The sequence below is a fragment of the Neopelma chrysocephalum genome, unplaced genomic scaffold (genome assembly GCF_003984885.1).
Source record: "Neopelma chrysocephalum unplaced genomic scaffold, ASM398488v2 Primary Assembly neopelma1_65, whole genome shotgun sequence".
Taxonomy (NCBI): Eukaryota; Metazoa; Chordata; class Aves; order Passeriformes; family Pipridae; genus Neopelma; species Neopelma chrysocephalum.
The window spans coordinates 619,151-635,340 of NW_020897722.1; the positions used below are offsets into that span (position 1 = coordinate 619,151).

The 16,190-nt window shown below is 46.6% G+C and overlaps 1 protein-coding gene and 1 long non-coding RNA gene across 4 annotated transcripts in view; one reads left to right on the top strand and one right to left on the bottom strand.

Annotated features, from left to right (window-relative positions):
• Window positions 1–529: 529 nt before the first annotated feature.
• Window positions 530–4,703, bottom strand: LOC113967919. Of its 2 annotated transcripts, XR_003534311.1 has the most exons (4): window positions 4,452–4,703; window positions 4,276–4,342; window positions 3,092–3,192; window positions 530–1,045 (listed from the first exon to the last, which is right to left on the bottom strand). It is a non-coding gene; the product is annotated as an uncharacterized LOC113967919 (long non-coding RNA). The 2 variants fall into 2 exon arrangements; XR_003534310.1 differs by having other exon boundaries at window positions 4,276–4,703.
• A 637-nt stretch (window positions 4,704–5,340) lies between these two features.
• Window positions 5,341–16,190, top strand: part of ADCY9 (adenylate cyclase 9) — an 85,731-nt gene continuing 74,881 nt past the window's right edge. For both annotated transcript variants that reach the window (XM_027683948.1, XM_027683949.1), the window contains exon 1: window positions 5,341–7,214. In XM_027683948.1, coding sequence (XP_027539749.1) covers window positions 5,516–7,214 — 1,699 coding nt within the window. In that variant the 5' untranslated portion in view covers window positions 5,341–5,515. The remainder of the gene's footprint in view (window positions 7,215–16,190) is intronic.

A 16,190-nucleotide genomic window follows, 5' to 3' on the forward strand; every position in this document is an offset into this window, starting at 1 on the left:
AATGAGCAATAAATTTTAAGTTTGTCTTCGTCTTACAGAAATGTATATTTGAGTGAAGCCACCTCCTGGTGGCAGACATTTTGCCAAACAAGCAGAATATTCTGCATCGCTTTCAGCATAAAGACCTCTCCAATGAAACAACCATAAAGCCTGCAAGTAAAATCCTGGTCCCATGGGAGCCAGAGATTCCCACTCAGCCAGACCAGGATTTATCCTCCCTCTTGAGTCACATAAAAAGATCCAATTCACATAAAAAGATCTTCTACTGCTTACTCACTTATTTTATCTGTGCATCTGGTGTACAAAATTGTCTTGGTAACATGAATAAGTTGAACAGCAATTTCAGAAGGATGAAAGTACACAACACAAAACCAACCTGGCCACTGTGAGGAAGTGAGAGGAATACACCACCCACTTACTCAGCTTCCGTGGCTTTGTATGGAAAAGATGTCAAAGGTAATTCTTGTGCTCTTCTGCTATGGAAAAATGAGATAAGCACTGTGATACTTGAATAATTTTAAAAACCATGGAGCAGGAACAATGTTTCACAATATTTTCTAATGTTTGCCTGTTAATCTGTGAACAGAAGTCAGAAAATCTGGTGGGTTTTGGTTTTTTTAACAAGTTCTTTCAACCTAGAGGTTACCAGGATTCAAAACAAAGCTTACAATGAATGCTGCACATGTCCACAAGGATGAAGGCAGAGAAGTTTGTAAGAAAGTGAGATGTTGCCATTTATTAAGGTAAGAAAGGAGGGAACAGGGCATCCGAGCTGTCTCCCTTGAATCTGTGTGATGGTCAAAACAGATTTTAACATATTTGCCTCCAATATTTATGGTGTTTCCAGACAGGATCAATAGCCCATGACGCCTGTTCTTTCAGGCTGCAAGTTTTCCTTTGACAGCACACAATAAAAGCTGCAAACTTCTTAATAGCATTCCTCCTCCCCAGCTCCACCAACCACGCTGGCATTAAGACACGCCGTTGTTCCAGCCAGCCGTTCCCATGTCATATTCTTCTGCCTCGTGAGGGCGGTTTGTGAAGTCTAAAAAAGCATCATGTGGGTTGTCACATTTCAGAACCCCCTAAATAACTCCGTGTGGCTCCATCAGATAAGCGGCGAAGTACAATATTATGAACGTCAAACAAGAGCTCATCATTAGAGCTGACAAAGCTGTGCCTCTGAGAGGAGAAGTAAACTCTGTTCTGTAGACTAAATATGTATATTAGTGGCATGAAGCTAAGAGAACTCTGCAAGTAGGATTTGTATTTGCCCAGCTGCTGCTCTGTAAAGTATCTCCTCTAACCCGGTCTCTGAGAAAGGAAACCAGTCACAGAGTACTTTGGAAGGGTGGTCAGAATTCTCCACAGGAGACCAGCACAGCCCAGGCCAGAAGGAACCCAAGACTCAAAATCCAGACTGTGTGGAGGCTCCCAGCTCCACCAGGATGTGCTCAGTGTGGTTGCTAAGAAAGTGATCCAAAGGAAGCATCTTCCTTGAAGGATGCTACGGACATTACCCCCTGAGGCACTGCCTTAGAGGGGAACATAATACTGCCTGTATTATATAATAGTGTGGGGTTAAACTCCTCCTGGATAAAAACAAACCAGAAGGTGGCTGGGGGTAATAATTGATACAACTTCAAACCACTTCTTGCCCTCTAAAACAAACCTTACTCAGGCTTGATGTAAATCCAAGCATCACTGGCATTTCTTGTTTGCTGCTTATATGTATTTATTCTTGAGTTCAACAGAGAAAAAAAAATCATGATAAAAGCAAAGTCAAATTAAAAATTCAGTCTTTCAGGAGACAGCATTAGGTCTGTCCCAGTCAGAACAGAGCTAATGAAAATGTGTGTTTCCATTGAACTTGATAATAAGAGGGGAAGCTGGGGAATGGTTGGGCCAGTAAGTGTTGGGCATCTGTTCCATCCAAAAGATCAAGAGGAGGACTAGGATGGGAGTCTATGAGTTACAAACCTAGTGGGAGCTTCCTTGGGGGAGCAAGGATTCTGAGCAACCTCAAAATCCCGATGTGAAGCTCACCAAAGCAGGGTTTGACAAGTCAGATGTCTCCTTCCATCCCACTTCACTCCTTCGAACCAGCTGGGAAAGAGGAACTACTTCATTAGCAGAGATCAAAAGCTGTCTCTGACTAGTAGCCAGACAAAATTTGGGATCATGTGGGTCACTCAGTGAAAACTTGTGATGTAGCCAGTATCTTTGATGTGATTCTGTTTATTCTAAGAACATACAAAGTCCCGCTTTATTGAGCACAGGGGGAGCAAGATATACTTCTCTTGCTTCTTGCTGAGCTTTGCTCTTGCCTGTCCTCCTCCTCCTCCTCCTCCTGCACACACGTTGGTCCATGTCCAAAAGATGCTGGATTCTTCTAAACGCACACAGGGAATTCTGTCTGAGTGGCATCTCTCCCTGGACTGTGTGAGCACACTCGTGCACCTGAGCTCTCTCTGGGCAGGACACACACCTGAACCTCCTTCTCCCCGCGCTCACCTCCGGCTGCACATACACAACAGCTTCATCTGGAATGAAGGAGCCATTCCACATCCTCATCCTCATCTCACGTGAAAATTGAAGCCCAGCAAGCAAGTTTCAGTAATTTTAAAGGCCTCAAATTTCACTACACTCCAGGCAAGTAATATTTTACTTATTTACTGCCCATGTATTCTCAATCACCCTGGACCAAAGGAACTGAGTGAAGTCATGACTTTGTTGATACCAGAGGGAACACACACATCTTCAGCTGGAGGGAAATGGACTCTGATGTTCTTTTCAACAACATCCTCGCTTAGAAATAATAGTGGCTAAACTATTTTCTGTCCTCCACCACATTTTAGTTCTTTCTAGTTCCTACCTTTTTCAGAGGGTGTTTGGGAAATGGAGCTGGCCCAGACTGGCAGTTGAACTCAAAAGCAATAATAATAAGACAAAACTATCATTTAAAAAGCCTATAAAAATCTATGCTGGAATTTTGGTACCTCTTAAATCTCAAAAGTTCAAATCACACGATTTCTACAACAAAAATCTTACAGGTTTACATAACAAAGTGAAAAAACACACATAGTTTTACCTTAAAGTCTTTGCCAATGAGGTCACTTTTTCCACCACGTCTTTGAATCCTTGGAAGTTGTAGCACTTCTTTAATCCTCCAGATTAAATAAATTCATCATCCTTTATGAAGTAAAAATGTAACGTAAAGTACATTAAGATGAATCAATAAAAAGGATGGACAGAACTTTTAGTAAATTTATCAATTAATAGGCAAGCCCAGGAGGCCATCCTGCCTTTCTGCTCTGTCAGCTCAGGGATTTCTTTCTTCCCAACAGTGTTTATGTAAGAGCCGCATGGAAAGCAGCAGTCACTATAAAATATTGATCAGCTGAGCCATTAGCTGGAATTCAAGAGACAACTGTGTCATAGCAAAACCAGAACAAGTACTGCTACTGATTGGAAATTTTTATTATAGATTATTTTGGTATTTGAGCATGTCAGGAAATAAAAATTTCCTCAAAATAGTATTAGTAAAAACACTAATGTTATGTGTTATGGCATGGTTAAGGGGAGAAGTAGCATCTTTACAAAGGAGAGGGAAAAAAAGGCAGGTTTCAGTTTCAGTAACTGTGTGGCCATGGATTTTCTATTATGATTTTTGAAAAAGATCATTATGGTTGGAAAAGACCTGCAAGACCATCGAGTCCAGTCTTCGACCCAACACCACCATGCCCACCAAGCCGTATCACGAAATGCCACGTCCACTTGTTTTTTGAACATTTCAGGGATGGTGACTCCACCACTGCCCTGGGCAGCCCTTCCAATGTCTAATAACCCTTTCTGGAAAGAAATTTCCCCATTATCCAATCTAAACCTCCCCTGGCATAACTTGAGGCCCTGTCCTCTCATCCCGTCCCTTATTCCCTGGGAGCAGAGCTCGACCTCCCCCCAGCTCCCCCCTCCTGTCAGGGAGTTGCAGAGAGCGAGAAGGTCCCCCCTGAGCCTCCTTTGCTCCAGGCTGAGCCCCCCCCAGCTCCCTCAGCTGCTCCTGGTGCTCCAGACCCTTCCCCAGCTCTGTTCCCTTCCCTGGACATGCTCCAGCCCAAGTCGTGAGGAGCCCAGAACTGACCCAAGCACTGGAGGGGCCTCAGAAGTGCACAGCACTGCCCTGGTCCTGCTGGCCACAATATTACTGGTAGAAGCCAGGGTGCCTTTGGATTTATTTTATGGAACGGTGTGGTCTTCAGAAGAGAAGGGACTTACTGTTTGGGAAGAGGCACTGCAGAACGCAGGACTGCTGGAGTGAAGTGCTTTTCTGGGAAAGGCTCACCTGGAAACCCGTAAATGGGATTCAGGGAAGCAGAAGCCACAGCAGGAAGGACTGGGGCTGGAGCTGAGGGGCTGAGAGGGACGAGGTGGGACCAATTTGGGAGCATCACCTGTGAGCAAGGGTGAGGGGGAGAGGGAGCGGTAGCACGAGCACAAACCCCGCGAAGGAGGGAAAGCCACGGGCCATCTGCGAGCAGAGATAATGAAACCGAGGGAGCGGTGCAGGCGAGATAGCGTCAGCCATAAACAAGCGGAGGAGAAAAATAACGCGGCGAGTTTGCAGCAGGGCTCGGGCTGAATTGTTTGGTACAGTGCGTGTTGTCTGCGCACGACAAGTGTCAGCCGGAGGGGAGGGCGGTGGCGGGGGCAGCCCGGGAACCCCGCACCCGGCCCCTCGCTGAGGGCTGTCCCCGCTGAGGGGCCCGCGCGCCTCCTGCCACCCCTCGCTGTCCCGCCGCTCCCTCACGGACGGTCCCACCACCATCGCGCCCGTCCCTGTCTGAGGGGACCGTTCCCCGCTCCCGCCCGCGCCCCTCGCGCTGGGGCGGGAAGTCGGGGGAGAAAGGGGGGGCGCGCGCTCCCGCCGCACCGCCGCGCCCTATTGGCGAGCGGGGGCGCGCTCCCGCAGCCCCCCCGCGCCCCCCCCGCGCCGCGGGGAAGATGGTGGCGGCCGCCTGAGCGCGTCCCAGTGCTCCCCTTCCTCCCCTCAGACAGGCGGGCGGGCGGGCGGAGCGCAGGGGAGCGGCCGCCGCTGCCGTCCCGGCTGGGCGGGCGGTTGAGGGCGGGAGGCGGCCCCTTGTCGGCGGCCGTGAGGGGAGGAAGCGGCGGGGCAGCTGCACCGACATGGAGGAGCGGTCCCCTCCCGGCGGGGGCCCGGCGTCCCCCCCGCGGGGCTGAGCCAGCGGCCCGCCCGCCCCGCGCCTCGGGAGGGCTGCGGGGGAGCGGGGCCAGCGGCGGGCGGCGGCAGCCCCGGCCCAGGCGAGGGGACTATGCGGGGCTGCCACGGCGCGCTGCGTGCGGAGCCCGGCGAGCGGCCGAACGCCGCGGCGCTGCCCGGCCGCCCCTCCGCGGCGAGGACCGGGGGAGACTAGAGGCGACTCTGCGAGGAGCCCGGTGGCTTCGGCAGCCCCTGAGACCCAACTCCGTCGCGGGCTCTTGAGGAGGAATTGACAACATGGCTTCCCCACCGCACCAGCAGCTGCTGCATCACCACAGCACCGAGGTGAGCTGCGACTCCAGCGGGGACAGCAACAGCGTGACGGTGAAAATCAACCCCAAGCAGCACCAGGGCTGCTCCTCTTCCAAGCACTGCAAGTACAGCATCTCCTCCAGCTGCAGCTCGGGGGAGTCGGGGGGCACCCGCCGAGCCGGCGGAGCCGGCGGCGGTGGCTCCGGCCTCCGCCGGCCGAAGAAGCTGCCGCAGCTCTTCGAGAGGGCCTCTTCCAAGTGGTGGAACCCCAAGTTCGACTCCAACAACCTGGAGGAGGCTTGCATGGAGAGATGCTTCCCGCAGACCCAGCGCAGGTTTCGCTATGCCCTCTTCTACATCGGCGTGGCCTGCCTGCTCTGGGGCATCTACTTCGGCGTACACATGAGAGAGAAACAGATTGTTTTCATGGTGCCGGCTCTGTGCTTCCTCCTGGTATGTATAGCTTTTTTTGTGTTCACTTTCACTAAGACCTACGCCCGCCATTACGTCTGGACTTCGCTGATACTCACCCTCCTGGTGTTTGCTCTGACCCTCGCTCCGCAGTTCCAGGCTCTGAAGCCTGTCTCAGGAAGTGGTGACATGTCCAATCGGACTCCCCCGGCAGATCCCACAGACACTTGTCTTTCTCAAGTGGGCAGTTTTTCTATGTGTATCGAAGTGCTCTTGTTGCTTTACACGGTGATGCACTTACCCCTGTATTTATGCTTGTTTCTGGGGCTGTTGTACTCGGTCCTCTTCGAGACCTTTGGTTATCACTTCCGCGACGAGAACTGTTTCACACCTCTCGGGGCCGGCGCGGTTTACTGGGAGCTCTTGAGTAAAGCCTTCCTGCACATCTGCATCCATGCCATTGGCATTCATTTATTTATCATGTCCGAAGTCAGATCGAGAAGCACATTCCTGAAAGTGGGGCAATCCATCATGCATGGAAAAGACTTGGAAGTGGAAAAAGCCCTGAAAGAGAGGATGATTCATTCTGTTATGCCAAGAATAATAGCCGATGACTTAATGAAGCAGGGCGATGATGAAAGTGAAAACTCCATCAAACGTCATTCCACCTCAAGCCCCAAAAACAGGAAGAAGAAGCCCTCCATACAGAAAACCCCCATAATATTCCGTCCTTTTAAAATGCAGCAGATAGAGCAAGTGAGCATTTTGTTCGCAGATATCGTCGGCTTCACGAAAATGAGCGCCAACAAATCGGCCCACGCGCTGGTGGGACTCCTGAACGACCTCTTTGGACGCTTTGACCGTCTGTGTGAGGACACTAAATGTGAGAAGATCAGCACTTTGGGGGACTGTTACTACTGCGTGGCCGGCTGCCCCGAGCCCCGGCCGGATCACGCGTACTGCTGCATCGAGATGGGCTTGGGCATGATCAGAGCCATCGAGCAGTTCTGCCAAGAGAAGAAAGAAATGGTGAACATGAGAGTCGGTGTTCACACTGGGACGGTCCTGTGTGGCATTTTGGGCATGAGGAGGTTCAAGTTCGACGTGTGGTCCAACGATGTCAATTTGGCCAATCTGATGGAGCAGCTCGGGGTGGCTGGGAAGGTCCATATTTCAGAAGCTACTGCCAAATATTTGGATGATCGTTATGAAATGGAGGATGGGAAGGTGATTGAGCGCGTTGGTCAGAGCGTGGTAGCTGACCAGTTGAAAGGTACGTGCTTTTAGTGCTTTTAATTTGTGCTTGTTTTTCTTTTAGGAGAGAAAATAGTTGCCCCAGTGCTTGCTCTGTGCTTGCTGACTAGCAAATTGAACGTGTTTTACATTTAACTCCCTGTGCTGGTGATCACAGACACCGTGGTAATTACAGAATAAAAGGTGCCACAGAGATAAGTGTGAAATATCTGGGGTACTCAAAACAGGCTTCAAGACTCAGCACTCCTTGTGAGAGTCACCTCGTAGGGATGAGAAGGTTCGTGTGTTTGCTGTCTGCAAGAGGTTTTTGTTTTACTGTTGTGTGTCATCCTTTAGCTCAGTAAGTAAACTTGTTAATTGACTTCATGTGCCATACAAAGAGCATATGTGTTTTGCAAAATTATGTATATCTGTGAAAAGGTTTTTCTGGCATCGGGAGAGTTGGGACTGCGAAGGCATTTGGGAAAAATGACAGCTGGATTCACAGAAAGAAATGAGCACTGTAGATTTGGCAGTTTGATATGGCAAGTTGTTGCAGTTCGGAGTTAGGCTGGAAAAAGTTACTCAGGTGGCTCAGTGAGCTGGCAGATGCTCTCCTTTCTGCAGCTTGAAGGATTTGGGGATGAAACTGCAAATTTGCCATTTGGAGAAGAAAATGAGGGATCCTTTGGTTCCCCTTGGCTAAGGGTCCGGTTTTCATTTTTCTGCAGTGCTCATTTTGAAGTGAAACCCTTGGCTGCTTTCTAGCAGCACTTGGAGGCGTGTGCAGGAGGGTTGTGCACGCTGAGGGTTTAATTGTCTCTTTTGTCAAAGCTCTGGCTCTTTGGTTCTGTGCCTTTGTCTCACAGAGAGGTGGTTGTCTGCAGTGGGGAGCTCCCCAAAGTGGGGAGCAGGTGGATCAAAATGGGAGTGGAATATGTGACAAACCCTTCTATGCTATGTGTATAAAAGTACCCACTTTTTTGATGTAAGCGTGGAAAACCGAGTGAAAGGAGTCATAGACAGGTGTTGTAATGAAGGAAGGAGATATTTGTTGCAACAAACAGAAAGGAGGCCGGGATGGTTGTGGAAAGGTCAGTGAGTAAGGACGTGGGGAGAGCACTGCAGAGCAGTGGCAGCAGCAGTGGCAGCCACTCGCCCCTGGCAGGTGCTTGTTCTGCTGTGACACAAAAACTTATTTTTGGTGAGCTGGCTGTCCACAGGCAGATGGCAACGGGGCTGCAGCGGAAGGCTCACGGGGAGCAACGAGATCCACAGTGACATTGGTGGCTGGGAGCCATAGGATTGAAGCAGATGTGTGTCCCTGGGCTTGGGCTTTCTGTTTAGGTTCTAAAAATACAAATTCAGTTAATTTCTTTGAAAACTGTTGACGCTGGTGTATTTCAGTGGGAGTGTGCTTTCAAGAAAATGGGGATCAGACGTGATCTCCCTGTTACTCTAAGATGAATTTTGCTGTTCTGCTGAAAATACATTGAATAGGTTGTAGATAAACATCCCTGTGATATTTCCCTCCTCCGTGCACCTTTGCAGCCAGATGCAGTGTGAAGGCCATGTTGTAGAAACAAATGAAATTCAGTATTTTTGCTGTGTTTATAATTGTACTTGATATTAATCCCAAAACAACATGAACTTAGTTGTGGAGACTGACAGTACTGCTCTTAAATATTCTTATTTATTTGTTTATATTTTCTAGGAGATCACAAGAGCACAGTGTAGAGCAATTATACCCCATGCCAGGAGTGATTTTTCATGGTATTTCTCAGACTTCTGTCCTTGGTTATGTTTATCCTGAGAGGGCACAGGCTGCTGTGCCTCCTCAGTACAGTGGTTTGGATTTTGCAGCTCTGAGTGCCTTTCACAGCTCCTGCTTCAGCCAGGGCACTACAGATGGACAAACTGAAATGCAGTCTAGATAAGATGAAGTTTGCTTTGTGGGCTGACATTTAATGGTCTCTCCTTACCCTGAAATGTAGCTATGAAAGCAGCTGGAGCATGTGGTAAGAATTACTTTAACAAGGAATATGGGTTGGATTTTTTTTTTCTTCCCCATTTCCCTTCTATGTTTTGTTGTGGCACTATAATTAGCTTCCATTTCTTACCAATGTCTTACACAGTTATAGAAATCAGAATCTATCTGTGCTTCTAAACCAAGCACACCTCTGCTGTGATCACCTTTATCCACAGGTTTGTAGCTCCTTTCCCTCTGATGCCCAGACTTTCAGGGGCAGGTGGAGGGTGCTACAGAGTTGCCCATTTTTTCCTGTTTCCTCAGAACTTTGTTCCACAGCCAGATTACTCAGCTGGTAGGTAAATGCCATCAGGGGAAAGAAAAAAGGCAGTGATAAAAGCCATCGAAGAGCAGTGCCACAGGCTGGTGTCTGGGACCTGCTGCAGGGGAGGGTTTTGTTAGGGAGCAGCTCTGAGATTTAATAAGGGAGACTGAGATTTCACTTGTTAATTAATTGTTCTCTGCCAAGCACCTGCTCGGTTCTGTGAATGGAGGTGCTGTTAGGAAGCTTTGCTTTACTATTTTCCCTGAGAATCTGTTGATAGTAGTGATAGAGAAGAGGAAGTTTGTTGTGGTTGTTTAATTATGTCGTACCTCATACTTTCTTCAAGTATAAAAATGCTGCAGAGATAACAGCCATAAGCTTTGTTTCCCTACTGGTACTTCACTTCTCGGCTTCCTTTCAACCTCTGGTATCTTAATTATATCCTATTTTTTATGTTGTATATCTAGTATATTATCTCTTAATTGTCTGAGCTGCCGCAGCAGTCGTAGTATCTTTGTGAGGCTGAGTCAACAAGAGCGAGCAAACTCTTCCCAGAGCAAACTGGGAGGTGCCGAGGACGCGGCGTCCGCGTTACACTTCGGGACTCCTGCCTGACGCTGCCTCTGGATGGGTCTGGGAACAAAAGCACCTTTGTGGTTGGAGCACATCAGGCGTGCTCCTGGAGCCAGTGCCCTGGCTCAGCTCACCCAGCAGGAATCCAGGTACGGCTCTCCAGTGGGCACCAAAGCGGGGCGAGGAGGAGTGGATTGGGCAAACTGCTTCCAAACCCTGCTCCCTGTTCCATTGGGAATACTCAGGTGGATGTACCCCGAGTTGTCCCAGTGCCGCTCGCCTCGTTCGTTGGAGCAGACCAGGCAAAACTAAATTTCTCTTCCTGTTTTGTGGTTCACTGAAATCTTAGGATGGGAACATCTTTCCTTCATCCTTTGCTTCCTTGGCTCCTTAGTGCAAGAGTGGGGCCCTGGTGTGTTCCCTCCCGTTTCTGACTTTGGAATTAAGTAGATGGTGTCTAAAACAAACCAACAAAGAGTGAACCAGTGATGCCTTACAATATTTTTGCCTGTTTCTGGTGGGCCTCTGTTTTCACAGCACCGGATCCCCTTGGATGTGAGGGGAGCACAGGAGAGCAGTGTTGCACTGATTTTTCGAGGTACACAGATAAACCCCAGCCATCAGTTCAATTATGTTTTCCATAATAATTTTGCTGTAGGATTTGAAACAATTCACTTTTTCTGTTTCCTTGCTGAGCTTCCTAGCAAATAAATTTATTGAAGTCTCATAGCACAGGTTAATGTGTCCCTTTTGAGCTCTGGAGACAGATATCTCCTCTTGGGATATAAAAAGTTCTGCTTATGGAAATATTTTTGTTTTGCTCTGTTCTTGGTTGTTTGCCTTTCTCTTTTTTGTTGCTTGGGAGGTCACAATATTGCTATTTACCAGCCAGCAACTCTTCCAGAAATACCAGGGTCACCAGCATCTTGTTTTTTGAGTGCTCAAAATACGTAAGCACGTTGGGGCAAGAATGCTTTCTCTGCGTTTATAGAGCATAGCACAGCAGAACCACGATTTCATTTGGGGCCTCTGTATGTTCACTGATCCTCTCAATAATTCCTGAACTTTCTGCAGCCACACATCTTGTTCAGTTTGCCTCCAGGAGTGGCCTTGCTGGTGGGTTTCTGTTAGAAGCCCTTGACGCGATATAGCCACGCTTTTCTCTCGGATTTTGTCCCTTATTTTGTCATGGAAAAAATGCAAAGAGATCCTTGTGCTCTCCATCACCTGGCTGAGCTGTGCCTGGTGGCAGAGGAAGGTTGGCTTTTACAGCACTTACTGCAGGAAAACTCACCTGTGGCCACCGGTTCCTGATAAAGGTTATGAAAGATCTCCAGCTTGATGTGTTGTCTTTCACTGTTCTCTATGTTTCCTTTAATTTTAAGCATTTCTTTAGTAAATTAGTTATAAGAGTCACCATTTTGCTCTATACTGAAGCCTTTTGCTCCATAAATAGCCTGGCTCTTGACAGGATGGCAACCTGTGACCCGTGGGATGCTTTTCCCGTGGCCTGTGGGATGCAGCACTGCTTGGTGACTTGATACTCTGCTGCTACTTCATGTTTGGGTTACAGGGAACATGGCATGGGTGTTCCTGAAAGACAAAAGTCTTGGGTAAGGTTAGGAAGAGATAAGTCATTGAATTTTATTTCCTTTCCTCCCCTCTGCAGCCGATCAGGGGAGACCACGATCACCCCCCGATGGCAGTGAAATCTCTGCCTGCCCTGTTTCTGTGTCCTTTACCAGCCCTGTGCACAGGGGACCTGTAGCTGTCACGTGCTTCTGGAAGTTCACAGGTAGAGGAAAGATCAGATGAAAGTTTTCCTTGGCTTTTTGAGCCCAGCCTGCTGGGCACAGTGTAAATCTAGAAGGTTTGTGCTCGTGCCAGCAGGATGGCTCTGCAGAGCTCTTCGTGCATTCAGCTTTGCTCTGGGGCTGAGAGCAGCTTTGGTCTCTGACTAGGGAGGGTTTGGGGATGAATAAGGGGGTTAAGGTACTTGTGTCTTGCCAGCTGCTGTGCAGGTCCTCTAGTTTCATCATGTTCCATAAATGTAAACCTTAAGATACAGGCTTTTTACGTGGCAGACATTATAATTGTGGATTTCATGAGTTCTGATACTAATCCAACAGTCAGGCAGAAATAGATAAAACAAATGTCCATTTTTTAAAGTGGTAATGAATCAAGCATGTATATGTATTTCCATTTTCCCCCAAACAGAATTCCACATGCTGACAGTGACAGAAAATGTTAGCAACCAGTCAGTTTTATCAGTTTTACATAATCTGACCTGTTAATTTATTGTTGAGGTGGTGGTTCATGATCTTATGTGTGAGACTGAAAAGAAGGTATCACACACAGGTTGACTTCACTCCTGTATTTCAAAAATGAAAAGTGTACGGTGACAGATAAAGAATTATAATTAGAGGTAATTTGCATGAAGGCATATTGCCAGGGAGAAGCAAATTCTACACTGATGGAACATTTTGACATGATCTGTAATTTTACCATGTAATAGCAAGAAAAAAAGGAGGTAAATAGTGAATATAGTTGCTCAACCAGGTTCTTGTCAAGTCACTACCAAGTGAAGATGTCTTTCATAGCTATAAACAAAAGAAAGAACTTTGTAGTTGAGTACCTTAACCTAGTGATTATTGAGCTTTCTAAATATTTGACAATGCAATGATAACTTTCTGTAAGTAAACCCATGTATGTGTGCAGGTACTGCTCAGCTTGCTGCCAGGCCTGGGCAGGAAGGTCACAATTTCTCCAAATTGTGAAGAAGATTTGTTGAGTTGCTCATGACTTGATTTGTTGAAGACCAAGTAGAAAAATATCTCAATTAAAAAATTAAAATTACTCACACTTCAGCTGTTTTTATTATTTACAGGAACCTTTACAGTGTTTGAGACTTTGAGTTCTTTGTGTCATACTTAGGGGCTAATTTGACTGGACCCAGTGAAAAAAAATTTATAAGCGTAGTTAGAATCTGTATAAGGTTCTTCCCTTTGAAGGGGATGGAGCTTGACCCTGACCACACACTCCATTTAACAACGTGGGCTCTGGTTTAATTTGTCATGCCCTGACACTAATTAACGAGAAAGTCAAGGCAGTGCTGCCGGGCTGGTGGTGAAGTGTTGCAGCTCTGCCTGTTCAAGCCCTGCCTGAGCCCTGTGGAGTGAAGGAACAGTTTTAATGGACCTTAAACATTTACATCCTGCAAGAGTTGAAGTGAGCGAGGCCAGAGCGGAGCTGCATTCCAGAACCTGGGAAAGGTGAGCGCTGAAATCCGGGATCCTGTGATCCCAGAGGGACACCATGGCTTCTGCTGCATTCTGTGCTTGTCACCTGCAGTGTCTCTCACCTGGATTTCTCTCTGGCTACCCCAAATCTTGCTGCTGCCGTGTCCACAGGTACCCTACAAATTACAAATCTGAGCTGTCTTCTCTCTGTTTGCTTCAGTAAATCTTCAGAGATAGGAAACTATTTAAATGCAAGAGAACGTCTTCTATAAATAAAAGCCTTGACATGGTGGCTTTTTGGGGAAAAAGATTGATGGAAAAGACAAAGCAAAGTCAAAGACACATAGTTTATATTCATCTTCTGTCATGAGGAGGATGCATGATTTGAATGGGTTGTTTAAAACCTTTTTTTTGCAGTTATTTCACAATATGTACTTCAGTTTTCCTTCTGGCAGGCAAAGGATGTAAGAATTTACATTCACCACTTTTAAACAAAGTACAATTTCACTGGATTTCAAGTTGCTGTGGATTGTCCTGGAATATTATTAAAATTAGGAAATTAGGATTATTTCCTACCATCTACAGTTTGTGTGTAAGCTCTCTCTGTCTTGATCCTGAATCACAAGCTCACTCCATCCATCCTGGCTCTGTAAGGAGAGACAGCCATTCCTCTTTATGTTACAGCTGACACTTGAAAATTCTCAGCTATTTTTAGGTGATTTCAGTCTCGTTTCTGTCCTTTGAAAAGAAAAGAAGAAAAAAAAAATTTTCCTAGTTTTTAAATTTTTAACTTCCAGTGGGAGTTGCTCTTGCAAAGAAGCCAGCTAGTCAATATAGCCTCATTAACACATTTTAACAGGTTCTGTTATGTAAGTTTGCATTATTGTGATGGCTCTTTCATAGGTTTGAGGGAGGGAATTGTTGGAACTCGATTTAAAGAGGAGCCACGCAGGGTTTGAAAGTGTAGCTGCTTGCTTCCAAGTAATAATTTGTGAAAATACCAAGTGGCAGTTGGAAAAGAAGCAGGGATGGGGCTGTACCAGGGCGTTACAGCTCGTTCTTTCCCCAAAGGTCGTGTTTGGGCACAGGTTGTCTTGGGCAGTAGGACAGATTTGGCTGGTTAGGTGGTTCTGGAGAGGCATTTGTCAGGATTGGACTGCCCCAGAGATCTGTACTGCCTTTACAAGCCAAATTGTTTTCATCAAATTAATACTTTCTTTCATTCCCCCCTCCCGAAAATGTTTTAACCTTGAGCAATAAGCCTGCAAGATATATTGCTTTGGGGATTGGTATTTTTTCGTGGCTCTGAAATTTCTTTGTGAAAGGACTAAACGTTCTAGATGTATTTCTTCAGCCTGCATCCCTGAGGATCAAAATGTCCCTCACAACTGCCTGTAAATTTTTTGGGTTTGTAGTTGTTACAGTAACTTACTGTGGGAATTCTTGGCAAAACATATAAATAACGAGTATATTGCAAGTCTTTATTTCACTGATAGCACTTGCTGTTCCTCTTGTTGCACGTCTAAAACTGTTCTCTGCAACATGACTTGATAAATTTAGAAATCACGTTATTGTCATAAAATAGCATTGTTTATAAAATCTCCAAAATTGGCACAGTGCAGAGGAACTGGCAGAATGAAGTCCACAAGCCTGGTGATGGGATCTTTCCTTCTCCCTGTTGCTTGACATGCACAGGAACATGCAGACAAAGGAAAAGTAACATCTTGATGATCTACAAGTGAAAGAGCAGTTTGCTTCCTTTTGATTTTTTTTATTTTTTTCCTTCAGCTGAAGTTAATTCAAATCTGTTTGTGTGGATGTCGTCATGGGCTGGAATTCCCAGAGCTCCTGCTGGGCACATGATTCCTTAAACCAGAGGTCCTGCCACTGGAAGGGGGGGCAGAGGGGCCGTGCACAGAGTCCCAAAGCATCCAAATCCAGCTGTTTCTGTTTATAAAGACTTAATTTCCTTCTAGTGTTATTAATTTGTGGGCCTTGATAGGAAAATTCTTTTCTTTCCTCTAAGCAGAGAGAAGAGGGAAAAGTGGAAAGCAAAGCTATGGATAAACAATACTACCAATATTAACAATTAATTATGTTTTAAGGGCCAAAATGGTGATAGTTTGGTTGACTGTGTTTAACTGCACAATAAGCAAAAGAAAAAAAGCACCCTACAAGAAACACTCCACCCCACAAAAAAAAAAAAAAGTCTGTAATTGAAATAAAACATGCTCTGAAACATTGACTCAGCCCACAGGAAATGTAGGAAAACTTCTGCTTCTGATATTAATTCTTTATGTTCATTGGATAAATAAGGATGTTTGAGTCAGAAATGGAATCCTTTCGGTTTTTAAATGTGCAGCTTTGGTGTTTGACTTAGATGCATGTGCCTGATAGATGGGATAGATGTTAATTTTTGGTGTGCCGTTTTCAGAAGACCCTGCTGGGAAGCTTTTCCGTAGCTGTTTCCAGTAGTTCTTGGAATCGGGTCCTTGCCTTCCTTAACTCGTGTTGAACGGACACGTGAAGTCCGTCCCGTAGGTACTGAGTGTCTCTCACCTCTGACCGACTTGGACAAATGTCCAGCAGATAAATCTTTTGGAAGTGCTCAGGGCCTGACAGGAGCAGTGTCACAGGCAGGATGTAATGAGGAAATGTTCCTGTAAGGGCATTATTTGCAAGGGGACCAGGTACAACACTAGCTCTGGATTTCCTTTGTTTGGACAGCGTGATGCTGTCTGTGTTTCCAGGAGGTCTGTGTTGGGCCTGCGCTCAGAAACAGCCACAGGATTCCAGGAGGGAGATGGAGACTCTGCTGTGTCACACACCCTGGTGCAGTGACTGTACCAGGAGATAATCAGGCTTTGATCCAAGGCTTTTGTAACCTTTCCTGTCTATTCCCAGTGTTTA